General features: G+C 37.5%; 1 protein-coding gene across 1 annotated transcript in view; it reads right to left on the bottom strand.

Annotated features, from left to right (window-relative positions):
• CDC42 (cell division cycle 42) overlaps window positions 1-17,609 on the bottom strand; it is a 35,717-nt gene that overhangs the window by 9,788 nt on the left and 8,320 nt on the right. Inside the window, exon 2 of the mRNA XM_081145514.1 lies at window positions 1,895-2,050. Within this exon, the coding sequence (XP_081001640.1) occupies window positions 1,895-1,999 (105 nt within the window). The 5' untranslated portion in view covers window positions 2,000-2,050. The remainder of the gene's footprint in view (window positions 1-1,894; window positions 2,051-17,609) is intronic.

Raw genomic sequence — 17,609 nt, forward strand, 5'->3', positions numbered from 1 at the left:
AGGGTTCAAGATAAGAAGAGCCTTGTTGCCAATAGGTCCATCAGAGAAAAATAAGGTTCCCTCAAGGTACTCAAGGAAAGTGTCTAAGAAAAGGCTGGCAGATTATTTGTTGGAATTTCATGAATAAAACTTATGTTACTGGGTACAAATCACATGACCTAAGTTATCTTGACTAGATATTTTATTTGTAAATAGACTGTAAAAATTCATGAGAAACTCAATATACACTAATATGGTTGTACTAAGTTACTTATGAAAATGGGAGATAACGGTGCTAAACAGATAAAGACCCAACACTAACTCATGGATGTCTTTGAATTAATTTACAATTAAAAAGCAATGCTTTCCAACTAGAAGAATGTTACATTTCAAGACACCTTTTATCTATCTAACACTAATTTTCTGATTCATGTTTTAATAGGTTAGGAGCTTGTTTAAATATAAACAAGAGTGGAAGCAAGGGCATGGGGGAGGTGGTAGTTAAAGGAAAGTCAGTTCTTGATAACAAGAACAAGGAAATGTAACTAATGTGGTTAAACTCTCAAACCATACAGGTTATTTTCTTAAGTCATATCTAACCCTCTTCCAGAGATCCACATACAGACACATATAGAAAGCACCCACAAGCACACCTTAAAGAGAACACCTACCAAAGTCATAAAACAGTCAGAAATGTTTAAACGAAAATAATGTTAATGGAAACTGAAACAAAAATTCTGATAGTTGCCCTCACTCTGAAATAAGATCCACGTATCTATAAAAATCCCCTGAAAGTCCCTTTCAACCTCAGGATTTCTTTCTCTTACAATGTTCCCAAATAGGCCAACACAAAAATATGATTTTGTATTTAATTATACATTCAAATTCTCCCCCTCCAAGAAACCTAATCTTGGCCTACTTCATTCACTTTACCTGCCTTGGGAACTGTCAATTCCAATTAAACACAATTACCAAGCCTTTAACAATTCACACTCTTAACAATGCTTATGTCTCTGAAGAGTAACCTAAAGTACTCATATATTTTCTTCCCTTTTACTTACAAACAATATTAATCCCATATTAATCTACATAGGGGCTTCATATCCCCTAAAATAGCTCACTTAACAGAGGTGGATGTTGCCAGGCCAGGCCAACCCTACTCCCCTCTCATCACTGAATGGACATCTATGTTTAACATAATTATACCACTAGGTTGGTCCAACAACCTGGGACAAACACTGGATCCCCAAACATACTCTTTCAAAAGTGAGTGTTACTCTAAATAACTCTATCTCTCTCTCTCACTTCATTATCTTTGTTATTCCCATTTTCCCTCTACTCTTCCAAGAAGCTAATAAAAAGATTTGTGGGAGAGGACCCCCCCCAAAGGCTTCTATTGGTGTTCCCATAACAAAAGCAGGTCTTCTCCACCCCTCAAAACCAGTTTGGAGCTCCATTACCACTAAGACAGCAGCTCCCTAAGATTCTCTTCTCCCTCAGGAGAGTAAGGAGAGACATACTACTTTCTCTGAAGTTATAAGACCCCAAAAAGCATTCCAGAAGACCTACAAGCACTGATTAATCATTGGCCAAGATATCAAAAAAAAAAGTCACCTCATTCCAAGATGTAGGGCATACTTCTCCAAACTGAGACCACCACTCTTTAGAATCTTGTCTATTGGAGTTTTGCCTCCCAGCACTTCTTGCAAACCCTTGTGTCACCCCTTCTGACTTTCCACTGATTTTTCAGCTGTTTAATTTTAAAGTGTATATAATTTACCCATGAGAAGTCAAGATCTTTAAAAACAGGAAACAAAGGCAGACAACAGAAATAGTTCAGTACACACAGAGAAAGAATTTTCAAAAGGATATCAAATTATTATGTTTCACTAACAGATGAAGCCTTTATACTTACAGTAGGTACATATTCAGATGGAAATTTGTTTGTTGTGTAGGATATCAGGAGACATGTTTTACCAACGGCACCATCGCCCACAACAACGCATTTAATTGTCTGCATTGCTGAAACAGTTCTCTATCCACTTTAAATTATTTCAAATCCGATGATGACCTACAAAAAGATTAAAGATATTTGTTTTATTTGTACTTATCTATATGTTCTTTTCTTCACCTAGAAACAGGTTCACTTATTCAGAGCAAAAACAGAACTAGCACCCCAACTACTATGACTGAAAGAACCTAAAGAGAAATAGTGACTTGCTCAAAGCCACAATAATATATAAAAGTCAAATTCTTGATGCCTCGTTGTTTCAGCTATGATTATATACACAGCCCATAGACAAAGACAATAGTGTGGGGAAAACCTGGGGGGGGGGGGGAATGTGGGAGGAGGGAATCAATAGAGGGCAGGGGACATCTGTAATTCTTTTAATAAAAAGAAATTTTTTAAAATAAATAAATAAAAATTTAAAGTTCAAAGTGGTGTAAAAAGCAGCCTATTTCTTGCCCTGGCCAGTGTGTCTCAGTGGTTAGAGAATTGCCCACAAATGAGGGAGGTAACCAATCACTGTTTCTCTCTCTCTCTCACCTCCTCCCTCTCTCCCTTCCACTCTCTAAAAATCAATGGGGAAAAAATATCCTTGGGTGAGGATTAACAAAAAAAGTATCTTAAAAATTTTTTTTAAAGCAGCATATTATAATGAAAGAGGCTATTTCTATTTTAGAAGGAATCCCATTTAGTGTGTAAAATATTTTGTGAAACTTTTCTTTCAGTTATATGTGCACACACATGTGTGTATACATGTATGTGTACTAGAGTACAATATAAAAGCCACTGCTTTAAAGAATGGCCCATATATCCAACCGTAGAGCTACAGATACTCTATAACCAACAAGCAGCAGAGCACCACCACCACCCTCTAAGAGGTAAGCAACATGAGAAACCAGACAAAGATCAGGGTAATCCCTCGTCTCAGCAGCTGCTTTAGCACCAGGTTGCCTAGTTACTAATTCAATATTCATGGCATAAAAAGGCCAAAACCTACATTTTTATAATGAGAAAGTCAAATCACTCTAAAGCATATTGACTTATAAACAGATATAATTACTTTAGCTTCTCTTACTGTAGTCCCCCATTCTAAGAAGCTATGATGATTACAAATGCACCAAAGATTTATTATATCTCATCAATTCTGAGATGCATGTTTTCACCTTTAAACATCCCTAAAATCAGAACAAGTCTTTACTCAAAATCCCTTACAATCATTACCAGCCATTTCCCCCTACATTTTGACATCTATGAAATTGGGATAAATGGCATCTTAGAGTCAGATTAACAGTTTTTCTGAAATAAAAAAGAAACACTACCCTCTGCCCTGGCCGGGTAGCTCAGTTAGTTGGAGCATCATGCCATACACCAAAAGATTGCAGGCTTGATTCCGGCTGGTCAGGATGCATACAAAAGGTTGCGGGCTTGATTCTGGCCGGTCAAGGGTGCATACAGGAAGTAACCAATGTTTCTCTCTCACATAGTGTTTCTCTCTCTCTCTAAAAATCAATAGAAACATATCCTTGGGTGAGGATTAAAAATACACACACTATGCCTGGCCGGCACAGCTCAGTGGTTGAGTGTTGACCTATGAACCAGGAGGCCACGGTTCGATTCCTGGTCAGGGCACATACCCAGGGTGCAGGCTTGATCCCTGGCCCCAGTCAGGATGTGTGTGGGAGGTAATCAATCGATGTATCTCTCTCACATAGATGTTTCTCTCTCTCTGTGTCTCTCCCCCTTCTACTCTCTTTGAAAAGCAATGGAAAAAATATCCTCAGGTGAGGATTAAAAAAAGAAAGAAGGAAATTACATGTTAAGAATGAGTAACACAATAGGAGGGGTCAGCCCTGGATTGCCTTCTAGGACTTTTACACACACAAAAAAGAAACCTCTTTCTCATTAAGTCCCTAGTAATTTGGACTGTTAGAGCAGCAGAACTAAATTCCTAATTACTCTATTTCACAGATTCTAAGAAGACAGTGATTTTAAAATATATCCAATATTCAGAGGTGTTAAATGTGGGATAAAATTCTCAGAATCAATAAAATTATAGTAAGATTTGGATTTATCAAGTAACTTCACAATCACCTTGACCGCTTTTGAAACTCTGTCTCAAAAATATCTACGATAAATGCTGCTTTTAAGTTTTAATCGTGGGAGAAGTCAAATTAATTGTCATCCCTGAATATAAAGCTCTGTATCTTCATTTTGTATCTAGTGTTCACTTTTAAGGCTTATAGCCCACACTAACAAGCAAATACAAGGTCAATAGGCTGGCTATAAACCTAAAACTTCTAGCGTGGCAAGAGCTATGGTTTCTAGAAATTTTCATTAAAATTCCCAAGGAAGAAGAAATTGAGACAAAAAGTTTCCATGATTAAAGCAATGAATATGACTGCACATGGCTAAATCACAAACTTTTACAAGCTGTGATGGAGAAGGTTACAGCTCTTCTAAAATATTCCAAAGAAAGCTATATTAAAGAAGAAATAATTTAAATAGATATATCTGGAAATTCCATCAAAACAGTCTTCAGGAGACCATTCACAAAGAGCAGTCTTATACTGTATTGATTTTTTGGTGTGTGTTTTTTAATATATCTTTATTGATTTCAGAGAGAGGAAGGGAGAGGGAGAGAGAGAGAGGAACATCAATGATGAGAGAGTCATTGATTGATCGGCTGCCTCCTGCACACCCCCAACTGGGGATTAAGCCCACAACCTGGGCATGTGCCCTGACTGGGAATCGAACCATGATCTCCTGGATCCTAGGTCGATGCTCAACCGCTGAGCCACCCCGTCTGGGCTGTACTGGTTCTTTATGTAGCAGAAACCTAAAATGCAGTAACTCTCTCTCCGATGCCAGTAAATAAAAAAACGTTAAAAATGAACTCATTCTGGCCACCAGGAAACTTCCAGTTGTCAAGTAAAACATACAGATACAACATAATTTATATTAGAAGAAATCTATGATGTAAGTTTAGGAACAAAGATAACAATATTTCAAATTGGCTCATCAGTTTTATCCTTTGACTATAAATTTTAAAAATATTTCTGCATTCTTGGGAGATCTAAGATGGCAGCAGAGTAGGTGGAAGTTACGTTCACCTCCTCCCAGGTCCAAACTGGAATTACAACTAAATTATATAATCAACCTGAATAACCAACTGAAGACTAGCTGAACAAAAGTCTTATAACCAAGTAAAAATATTTCTGCATTGTTAAGCACAAATTCATTACAACTAAATGCCAAATTTTCTGAGAGATATCTTTAAGATTTTCCAATGGAAGGTAATGGGTAAACAGAATTCGTATAAGAAAAATGCACTCTGCATACAGTTTGGCTAGATTAGACAGACAAACATTATTAGCTTGAGAACTTTTAGAAGTCTGTATCTTTTCTTTCCAGAGTAGGAAAAACAGCTCCCAAGCCAATCGGGCCTGTCCTGTGTGTCCTCCTGCCTAATAAGCAGGAAAGACTATCCAATTACATAAACTTAATACATAAAATAATAACTTTCCTAACTTTGAAGTTAGGAAAAGTCTGGGTTTTAATCGTTGCTCAGCACTTACTAGTGACCTGGGCAAGTTTCTTAATCTCTTTTTGCCTCAATTGTCTCATTTGTAAAAAAGAATTAATTATATCAAAACCTAGCAAAGCTGTTATGAAAATTAAATAATATAAAAAAGACCTGACATGTAGCTCATACGCAATATACGTGAATTCCTCTACCTAGTGTGCCAACTAAATCAATCCTATCACATTCTATTTTCGTCCAGTGGGTCAAAACTAAACACTGTAGCCCCAGCCAGGTGGCTCAGTTGGTTGGAGCTTCATCCCATACACCAGTAAGACTGCAGGTTCGATTCTCGTTCAGGGCACATACCTAGGTTGCGGGTTTGATCCCCCCGTCAGGGCTCATACGTACAGGAGGCAACCAATGAAGTTTCTCCTTCTCTCTCTCCCTCTCCCTCTCTCCCTCTCCCTCCTTCCATCCCTCCGGTTCTCTCTCTCAAAATCAATAAAAACATATCCTCAGTGAGAATAAAAAAAAAATCTTACACTGTACTTCCTTCTCTCTTTGATGAACTACCTAATCAAACTTGTCATGCTTTGACCATAGCAGGCATACCAAAACATAGGTTAAAATGAACTGAATATATTTGCTGCTACTTAATGACACAAAAAAACAAGAAATCCATCCAAATAGTTCTTCACCTAAAGACTCCTTGTATTATTTCTTTCTGTATCTCCCCTATCATTTGTTTCTATAGAGTAGTCCCTAAAACCAAGTTGTCTAACAGATGTTAACAAAATAATTTAGGTAGGACAACAGACGTTACCACTATCTTTAAACACCAAATCAAATGCTTTTATAGTTTACAAATCATCACTGCCTACATGTAAACTAACAAAAATCTGACAGTTACTACCTTTTATGATCTTTTCTGCTTGAATTCAGCCTTTAAAGCAGCAATTTCAAAATTATCACCTTAGACCGCCAGAGTCAAAATTACCTTGGACTGCGTTTATTAACAATTCAGATTCCTGGGCCTCACCCCAAATCTAATGAACTCTAACACTTCCTATGTAATTCTAATGTACAATGAAGTTTGAGAACCACTTTTCTATATGACAGCAAGATAGGGAATACCAGTAACACAAGAATCTAAACTAATGTTTATTACTGGCATTTTAGGTCACCTAGAAGTAGTCTCTAAAGTAGAATTCAAACTATCAAAATGAATTAGCTGTATCACCCAGTAATTTTACATATTCAATAATGAAAACTTCACAATGAATACTGAGAGATCATGAACTAGTATACTTCAGAAGTGTCTCAACCTAAAAATGTTATCAAATAACGAGAGAGAAGCAAACACTTATTTAGCACTTCCTATGTGACACATACCGTCCTAAACATATTACACATATTCATACATTTCATCCTCCCAACAACCCTATGAGGTGTGTACTATATTATCCCCATTTTACAGGTAAAAAAACTGAGGCTCAGTGAAGCTAAGTAACTAGGCCAAGATTAATGAGTCAGTAAATGGCAGAACTAAAATTTAAACCCAAGCAGTATGTCAAGCTCTAAAACACTGAACTGTACCTCGCTTGAGAAGAAATATTAATACAAACATAATCACCGCAAATGGAGTGGCAAGTATATACACCATGGCAGTTGCTGACATTAGAAAGAGGAAGGCAGAAGAGGAAGCAAGAAACAGAAGTTCAGTTCCTGTTTCTTCACCCTGCAGACAATTACTGAATTTTATTGGGGAAAGGAGCCATAGAAGAATTAGTAAGAAAGTTTGCGTTTGCTCTTCCCCTTTCTATGTACCCACAAATCTTCCATTTCTTAGGGTTCCTGACTTAACAGTTCAGCAAGCTGTGGGAAACTGGTATGGGTCCCCTGTTAAGAGCACTTGTTCAGGAGTCAGACTGGCTCTACCACTCAAGCTATGTGACCTTAGGCAAGCTATTTAACTTCTCTGTGGCTCAGTATTCCCTTACCTAAAAAATGAAAATAGTAATACCTTCCTCATAGAATAAGCTGATTAAAATAATACCTGTAAAGAATTTAAAACAGTACATACAGTAAATGCTTAGTAAATGTTAGCTATTCATCTTGAATGATTAAAGGCACTTTTATGTCAATATAGTTTTAAAACATCAACAATTTCAATCCACTTAGAGAGGAGCACATAAATTTTGTTTATTTCCAAAATAATTACAGTACTCATTGTTCTTACCAAAAATGTACTCAAATATAGAGCTATCATTACAAAAGTGGTCACTTCAGAGTCAAGTTCCAATTTAATTAACTATTCTCCAAAACATTTGACATGTAGTATTAATAATTTCATGTATTAAAATGTCACCAGATGGGGAGGAAGCAGGTGACCAGGGAAGAGACTTTGGTTTTGCAGTATGTACAATGCCAGCTTCAACAACATGGAGAAAACTAGGCCAGACATGTTTGCATATCCTATGTTAACTTCCTGTAAAAACAATGTAAAGCCCTGGCCAGTGTAGTTCAGTTAGGTAGGTGTCATCCTGTGCACCAAAAGGTTGCTGGTTCAATTCCTAGTCAGGGCACATGCCTGGGTTTCGAGCTCCATCCCTGGTAGGGGGGCATGAAGGAGGCAGTTGATGGATATTTCACTCTCACATCAATGTTTCTCTCTCTCTCTCTCTCTCTCCCTCCCTTTCTCCCTCCCTCCCCCCCCTTTCCCTCTAAAAATCAATAAAAATATTTTTTTAAATGTCAAATCATTATGGTAGCTAAGAGGCTATGTAGTACCAATTATCATTTTGCTATCCAAAGTGGCTAGAAAAGTTATTTTGCACCAATAACTAAACAATATCCCTCTTTAATAATGAAGTTCATTTGTACCAGAACTTAAAATAGGGATTGAGCAACTTAAAGCGTAAAAAATGACTCTACCAATTTTAAGGAAAATAAATTGTGAAATAATTTATTTCACACTCCTTCCCAATGCCTATCACTCCGCTAGACAGTGACACCAAAACCCCTGCTTCCTAGGTTCTTAAATGCTTTGGCAGTCCAAATACCCTTTGAGAATCTCAGAACTAAAGTCCCTTTATTTTTCTGGGGTCCTTTGAGTGTAGATTTAAAAAGGCGATGGAACTCTCTCTATAGTATCGTTATTATTGGCTGACTACCAGCTAAACTCCAAAAGTCCTATTACACCTTCACCACAGTTACCTTTCTCCCCAAAACAATACATTGTAAAATAAATGTTTTTAAACCTTAAAATAAATGTTTAGCTTCAAACAGAATTCAAGAGGACTTAATGGTATTAGTTGATCCATTACTTAAAAGAACCAAAATAATGAGAATCATTTTAGGACTTGAAATATCCCTTAAGTGCCCAAAGTTTGCCAGAATGTTAACGCTCACATATCCTGAAATTCTTTTCCAACTCTTCAGACTTCAAGCAAACACAGAACAAGCCACATAAAGACTTTTTTTCCCCCTTCACCCAAGGACATTTTTCCCATTGCTTTTTCAGAAAAAGTGGGAGAGAGAAACATCAATGTGAGAGAGAGACATCAACTGGCTGCCTCCTGCCCAGATCGAGCCTGCAATCGATTCTGTCCTTGACCAGAATCAAACCTGAGACCCTTCAGTCTGCAGGCTGACGCTATAACCAGAGTCAAAACAGCTATGGCAAAGACAGTTCTTCTTAAACTTAGTAATTTGTTTCCAGAATCCTCAATAAACATGAAATAATCTTACAAACTTTGGCACTCATTCAAAAAGTCAAATACTTTTTTGTACAGTAGAGATACTGCTCAGTTATTTGCCCTAATTAAAAAAAAAAACACAAAAGCTTAATATGATCAGCAGTTTGCCTCAGTTTTCAATAACAAATGTATCCACTCCCATGTGAAAAAATAAATTAAAATTGTAATTCTGTAAAATATCATTCAATTAGTAAAAAGCAGATAACCCTGTGTTGGGGGAGATAGTCCTCCATGGGTTGTGGGATTGATCCCTGGTAGGGGGCATGCAGGAGGCAGCCAAAGGATGTTTTGCTCTCACATCAATGTTTCTCTCTCTCTCTCTCCCTCTCCCTTCCTCGCTCTCTAAAAAAGAAATCAATAAAAAATATTTAAAATAATAATAAACATTTTAAAATAACATCTAAAAATCCAATTTAAATAAGCTATATAATTTTTAAATTTAGTATTTCATAACAATTTGAAAAAACTGAAGAGTATGAAATGTGTTTCTTTAGAAAAGAATGGAAAGTATAAGATTTTTCTCTCAAATATTCAGGACTTGCAGATTTATTCATTCATTCAACAAACCTTTCTTTAAGTACCTAATATGTGCCAATCCCCCTATACATAGCCAATGCCTGGAACAAAATTCCTGTTCTCTTGGGGCACCAATCCTAAGTGGGGTATGCAGACAATAAATAAGCATCACTCCCCCCCCAATATATTCTTCCTTCATAACATTACTGATACTGACACCCTTATAAATGTAATTTTCCCATTCTGGTCTCTTAATTAAATGCAATATAATTCTACTCTCTTAATTAAGAACAGGCAAGAAGATATATACACTCAAACCTTCCCCCGTTTCATGCAAAAGACCAAATAAGAGCATTGTGCTTATCCCAAATCTCAAATCTTAATTTACCACAGCTCTGAGGTCTAGACAACTTGGGGGGAAATAGGACTGAATTTGCATCTATCTTACTCTGCCCATGTAATCAACTGTCAATTGCCTGATACTATATAAATTATCCAATTTGGTGCTTATTTCAAAGTCTTTGATTTTATTCATATCATCTCTCCAAACCATGGATGTCTGGCCTTACAACTCATCCTATTTCTATCCTAACTCCCCATCCCAAAATCACACCTTATCTGAGTCTCCTTTCCTAATTATTCCAGCTATCAAAAATTGTCCAAATTCTGAACTCCCATGACAAGGCCCTTCTTAGCTCTTTGATCTTGTATTTTACTCCTCTCCCCTTCACTCTCCATGCTCTGGCTACACAGACCTCTTTACATATTCCTCAAACATGCTAGGCCCTGTCTTGCCAAAAGCACTCTTTCCCTACTCTTAAAGCTGTTGATTTCTCATCCTTCAGATTTCAACTCAAATCATCTCAGAAAATTCTCCCTAAGCACACTACCCAGAATAATATCCAACCCCCTCTTTTCTTACTTCTATTATTACCCCGTTTATTTCCTCTAAAGTATGGTCATAATCTATAATTATCTTGTTTATTTTTTATATTGCAGCAAAGGAGACAGACAACAAATAAAATCTCTGTAAAGGCAGGGACTCTGCTGTATTCCAAGAAAATAGCTCAATCCTGGACACAGAGTAAGTACTCACTGAATAAATGAAATCACACACATGACTACTTAATCATGCCGTTTTATACACATGCTTGTGCTTATTCTAACAGATTATAGGCCCTCAGAGAGAAAAAGTAGGCTTATACTTTTTTAAAAATATATCTTTATTGATTTCAGAGAGAGGAAGGGTGAGGGAGAGAGTTGAAACATCAATGATGAGAGAGTCATTATTGATCGGCTACCTCCCGCATGCCCTCGGGCTGGGGATCGATTGTGTCCTGACCGGGAATCAAACCCCGATCTCCTGTGTCCTAGGTCGATGTTCAACCACTGAGCCACGCCCAGCCTGGCAGGCTTATACTTCTTTATCTCCCTCCCAAGGCACCTAATACAGTACTAAGCATATATTAAGGACAAGAAAAAATAAAATTTTTAATGTTTTTTTAAAACCTTGTTGGCTAACCCTAGCTGGTTTGCTCAGTGGTTAGAGCATTGGCCTGCGGACTGAAGGGTCCCAAGTTTGATTCCAGCCAAGGGCACATACCTCACTTTCAGGCTCAATCACCAGCCCCAGTAGGGGCCACCCCGGAGGCAACCAATCGATGTTTCTCTCTCTCTCTCCCCCTCCCTCCCTTCCACTGCCTCTGAAAAGCAATGGAAAAAAATATCCTCAGGTGAGGATTAAAAAAAACCACACCTTGTTGGCTAAAATAATAACATGAAAATTGGATTTTTAAAAACAAGCGCATATGGGTTCCAATCTTAGCTCCTCTTCAATGTGTGGAACTTGATACCTTAATTTTCACTTCTATACCTTAATTTTCTCATCTACACAATAACATCTAACTTAAAAAACTGCTATAAAGAAAAATGAGGTAATGTATATAAAGCAACTAACATATCACTTGGCACAGAGTAAACACCTAATATGCACTTTATTCTTATCTGCAATTAAAACTTGCAAAAACCAAAATGATTAGAACTACTACTGTTAAATGAAAGCATGTGAACACTACCATTAAGAGAAAACTCAGAAAAATCTGTGTGTCTATCAATCCTCTTTGAAATCTGGGCACTCTGATCTGAAAGAACAGTTTAAAGGAAACTTCATACTTGTAGCCGGGGGATTTGGAATGTTATAAAAAGGGTTGTAATCTGCCTCTATTTTAAGAAGAGATAAAATAACATTACTTAATCATACAACAAATATTTATCAAGTCTCTAATATGCCCAAGGAAGACAATATAAAGTAGCAGTCAAGCAGCCCTCAACTCATATACCCCTTCTTGTATGACTTTGGGCAAACTGCGTAACCTCTTTAAGACTATTTCTCCACTAGTAAAACAGAAATAGAATTAACTTCACAGGTTGTAAGAATTACTGAGTTACAGGCCAGCACTTAACATTCAAATATGAGCTCTTTTTATCATAGTGAAGTCACCCAGATAAGCAGTCAATTTAGAATCTGATTATCTAGGCAATCTTGTATAGGGGATTGTGTTTATACTCCATCAAAGTGCTAAGTGAAAGTCATTCATGTACTCCTGAAAACAATGTGGTTTTATATTAGGACATAAAACACAAGGCAAATTTTTACTTTCAAAAAATATCAGAAACAATAAGAAACAAGACCTCCATGGTGTCTAGGCCAGTATCTACCAAAATTTAACATGTAATTCTTTGACCCTGGCAATTCCTTTTTTTTTTTAATTTAAAACTTTTATTGTTGACACTATTGTAGATGTACCCCATCCCCCCCCTTTGCCCACCTCCACCCAGCCTCCGCTTCCCCCTCTCTTGGCCCTCCCCACACTATTAATCCCTTCACCTTCCTTTATCCAGTCCCCCTCTCCCCCTCCCCTCTGAGATGTCAGTCTGTTCCATGTATCCATGCCTCTGGTTCTATTTTGTTCGACAGTTTATTTTGTTCATTAGATTCCACATATTAGTGAGATCACATGGTATCTGTCTTTCTCTGACTGGGTTATTTCTCTTAGCATAATAATCTCCAGGTCCATCCATGCTGTCACAAAGGGTATGAGTTCCTTCTTTTTCACAACCTCATAGTATTCCATTGTGGTATACCACTGCTTTTTTATCCACCCATCTACCGATGGGCATTTGGGCTGTTTCCAGATCTTAGCTACTGTGAATACCGCTGCTATGAATACAGGGGTGCATATATTCTTTCTGATTGGTGGTTTGGGATTCTTAGGATATATACCTGGAAGTGGGATCGCTGGGTCAACAGGCAGTTCCGTTTTTAATTTTTTGAGGAAATTCCATACTGTTTTACATAGCAGCTGCACCAGTCTGCATTCCCACCAACAGTGCACTAGGGTTCCCTTTCCTCCACATCCTCACCAGCACTTATTGTTTGCTGCAGCAATTCCATTTCTAAAACTTTCTCCATGTATGCAAAGAGGTAAACACAAGAATATTTACTGCAGCCTTGCTTGTAGGAGCAAGACAGGAGACTATCTACACGTGTACCAACAGGGGATTGGTAAACTAGGTTATAATACAAAGGAACATTATGCAACTATCATAAAGAATGTGCTATATGCCTATTAAAGACTGAATTGTGATTCCAAATAAAGTAACATGTTGAAGCCCTAACCCCAAGTACCTCAGGATATGACTGACTGTATTTGGAGATAGGACCTTTAAGTCATAAGGCAAAATAAGGTCATACTGGTGGGCCCTAATCCAATATGACTGGTGTCCTTATAAGGAAATTAGGACACAAAGAGGGAAGACCAAGGAAAGACCCTAAAAGTGGGCCATTTATAAACCAAGAAGAGAGGCCCTCAGAAAAAACTAACTCCTGCCAACACCTTGATCTTGGACTTCTAGCCTCGAGAACTGTCAGGAAATAAATTTATATTGTTTAAATCATCCAGTCTATAATACTTTATTATGGTGGCTGTAGCAACCTAATACAGTGCCAATATGGAAGATCTCCAAAATAAAAGTTGCAGCAAAAGTAGGTTTACAGTTTTGAGTATGTGAAAGTTTATTCTTGAATTATTATTTATTAGTTGTATTATTTTCCATACGAACTATAAACCTACTTTTGCTCCACCCTTTATATCAAGTGTTTAAAAAGCAAGGTGCAGAACAATGTGTATAACATACTGATTTACGTGTGTGGGTTTTCTTTAATGGAGAAGACATACATATATATTTCCAGGTACAAAGACTATCTGCAGACACATCTGCCAGATAGGTAACAGCTGCTGCTTCTGGGAAGGGGAATGGATAGACTTATTTTTCATCATATTCTCTTTTGTACTGAAGTTTTCACCGTGTGCATGTAGTATTTCCTTTCATTTTAAAAAGAAAACTACTACAATGAAAAGATCTCTAAGACATACTCAATAATTAAGAAAAACACCATAAGCAAACCTGGTCTAACAGCTAACAAGTCCTGATAACCCAAACTCACCAAAATCCTCTATCTATTAAGTACAGGCAGGTTTTTTTTAATGTTCTACACATGTATTTTAAGAGCTATAAAAATATTCACATCACTTGTCTCAATAATTCCATTTCATCCATTTAAATCACTCAATTTACCAACTGTATTTCAACAATTAAAACATTCATATCCGCCCGGCCGGGCATGGCTCAGCGGTTGAGCATCAACCTAGGATCCAGGAGAGGACAGTTTGATTCCCGGTCAGGGCACATGCCCCAGATTGCAGGCTCGATCCCCAGTCAGGGGTGTGCAGGAGGCAGCTGATGACTCTCTCATCATTGATGTTTCAACTCTCTCTCTCTCCCCCTTCCTCTCTCTGAAATCAATAAAGATATACTTAAAAAAAAAATTCATATCCCCTGTAAAAAACATACATATATATATATATATATATATATATGTGTGTGTGTGTGTGTGTGTGTGTGTGTATCATTCAGATAATTTATCCAAAATGAAGAAAATACTTTACCAAGAAACAATGAAATGCCATAACATTAAGCCCTAGCCAGTTTGGCTCAGTAAGAGCATCAGTCCTCAGACTGAAGGGTCCCAGGTTCAATTCCGACCAAGGGCATGTACCTCGGTTACAGGCTCAATCCCAGGCCCCAGTCGAGGCGCATGTGGGAGGCAACCAATCGATGTCTCTCTCACACCGATGTTTCTCTCTCTTTCTCCCTCTCTCCCCATTCCACTCTCTCTGAAAAGCAATGGAAAAAAATAGCCTCAGGTGAAGATTAAAAAACAAATAGTAATGCAACAAGAAAATGATTAAATAACAATATATCTCAGGATGAAATGCTATACATATTAAAAATAGTTGTGAAGACTATCAATACAGTAACACAATGTTATTAAAAACATACTACCAGTAACTGTTAAAATTTTGTGTTTTAATGTGTAAAAAGCAAATGCAGAGAGTTTAACAGCAGCTCTGCTGGTGCACACGTGTGCGTGTGCATGTGCACGTTAAAGAACAAGACCGAGTGCCTAGAGAATGTTACAACTGGCATCTGCTCTTCCAAGAAACAACTCTATTAACTATAAAAGTCAGCGAGATATTTCAATGCCTATTATTACATTAGATAAGACAGAAACCCTGCCTTCAAACGTCTTGAAAACATTTCAGTAACTTACAAATAAAAAAATGGATGAATCCAAGTCATTAAAGACTGACAGCTAGGCAGAGAAGGTTTAATATAACATGGGTGGTGAACAGGAGGCTACCATTTCTTTCTTACACATGAACAACAGTTTTTGTTTTGTTTTATTTTGTTTTAGGAATACCAATCTTGTACCTGTATTCCAAGGTGAACTGTCAAAGGTAACCAGATAAAGGAACTCAGCTATGAAACAACTTTAATAATCCAAGACTTAAACAAAAGACCTGCACTAGAGTAGGAGCATGGAAAGACAAAAGAAATAACTGACCAGTTTAGGGGTGGAGGGTGGGTTTGTTTAAGGAGGTGGTAAATTATAAAAAAGTTTTTTTTAGTCTGGGAAATGAGAAAATAAGTTTGTACCACAGATAGAGAAATTAGAAGAAAAAATCTATTATATTCTTAAGGCATTCTTGTAAGAAAACAGCCACACTGGCAAGGGCTGCTTAATGTCTATTTTTAAAGATTTCATATAAAAGTAAGCATAACAGCCCTAGCCAGTCTGGCTCAGTGGTTAAGTGCTCCCCCTTAATTTTTCTCGACTTCACTCCAACTCACACACTAGTATGTCAATTTCATGGGGGGACAGAGATTTGTTTGGATCTATTTTATTCACTACTACATTCCCAACACCAGAACAGTGACCGTCACACAGCACACACTCAAAGCATTCCTGAATTCATAACTTAATAAAACAGTATGGATTAGTGATGCAGCAAGTCAAAAACATGTTCTTTGGACTCAGAATATACCCTTTAATGGGTCCTTTAGGCTCCTTTATTACTATCTGAATAAAGAACAAAAAAAAATTTCTGATACTCTTCTGAAAGAGAAAAATTCTATTTCTAAGACATAAGTCAAATAAATAAATCTACCCCCTGAACTAGCTAAAGTAGTTAACACCAAATGTTTGAAGCCACCCAGCATCATTTTCAGGAATACTCTGTATCATCATGAGGATATTCTGTTCTGAGCATGCACAATTCCACCAACTTTTAAACTAGCAAAAAAAAAGACAACATTCTCCCAGAAAAAGCAGGATTCCCCTCAAAGTACGTGTATCACATTGTGTTTACCACTCTATCAGAGTAAAATAGTTAATGTAAGCAATCTTACACTCACTCATTTTGTAAAATATGCCTCAAATTTGGAAACTCACTCATTTAAATTAATTAAAATAGTGTATAACAAATTTAAGCATCACATAATTGCCAAAGAATTATCTCCACAACTTAGGTCTTCACAGAGGTCTTTGCCATTGATTAGCTTTATTTTTTTTTTTAAGATTTTTTAAATTGATTTTTAGAGAGAGAGAAGGGGCAGAGAAAGATCTGTGAGTGAAACATCTACCTGCCTCTTGCATGCCCCCTACAGGGGATCAAGCCTGCAACCCGAGCATGTGCCCTGACCATGAATTGAACTATCAACCTTTGGTGCAAGGGAAAACGCCCAACAGAGCCAAAAAGGCCAGGGCAATTAGCTCTATTTTATTTTATTTATTTATTTTTTAAGTATATCTTTATTTATTTCAGAGAGGAAAGGAGAGGGAGAGAGAGAGACAGAAACACCAATGATGAGGGAGTCACTGATCGAGCCCGCAACCCGGGCATGTGCCCTGACCGGGAATCGAACCCCGATCACCTGGACCCTAGGTTGAGGCTCAACTGCTGAGCCATGCCCGGCTGGGTATTTTAGCTCTATTTTAAAAGCTGCTTGTCTCAGGTTTCTTTTCTTAAGACTTTTGGGGGTGGTTTGTTTTTTTTTTAATGTTTGTAAAAAATCACCTTACAGTCATATTTTAAAAAGAGACTGCCCTAGCCAGTTTGGCTCAGTGGTTAGAGCTTTGGCCCTCAGACTGAAGGGTCCCAGGTTCAATTCCAGCCAAGGGCATGCACCTCAGTTGCAGGCTCGACCCCTGGCTACAATCAGGGCGCATGCGGGAGGCAACCAATCAATGTGTCTCTCCCTCTCCCCCCACACTCTCTCGAAAAAGCAAAGGGAAAAAATGTCCTCAGGTGAGGATTAAAAAGTAGTTATAAAAAATAAAAAGAGACTAAGTGCCAGAGAGGTGAATTTCTATTTTATAGGAGCAGAAATGATACCAATTACTACAACTGGAAGTAGCTGA

The sequence above is a fragment of the Miniopterus schreibersii genome (assembly GCF_964146895.1).
Source record: "Miniopterus schreibersii genome assembly, chromosome: 8".
Taxonomy (NCBI): domain Eukaryota; kingdom Metazoa; phylum Chordata; class Mammalia; order Chiroptera; family Miniopteridae; genus Miniopterus; species Miniopterus schreibersii.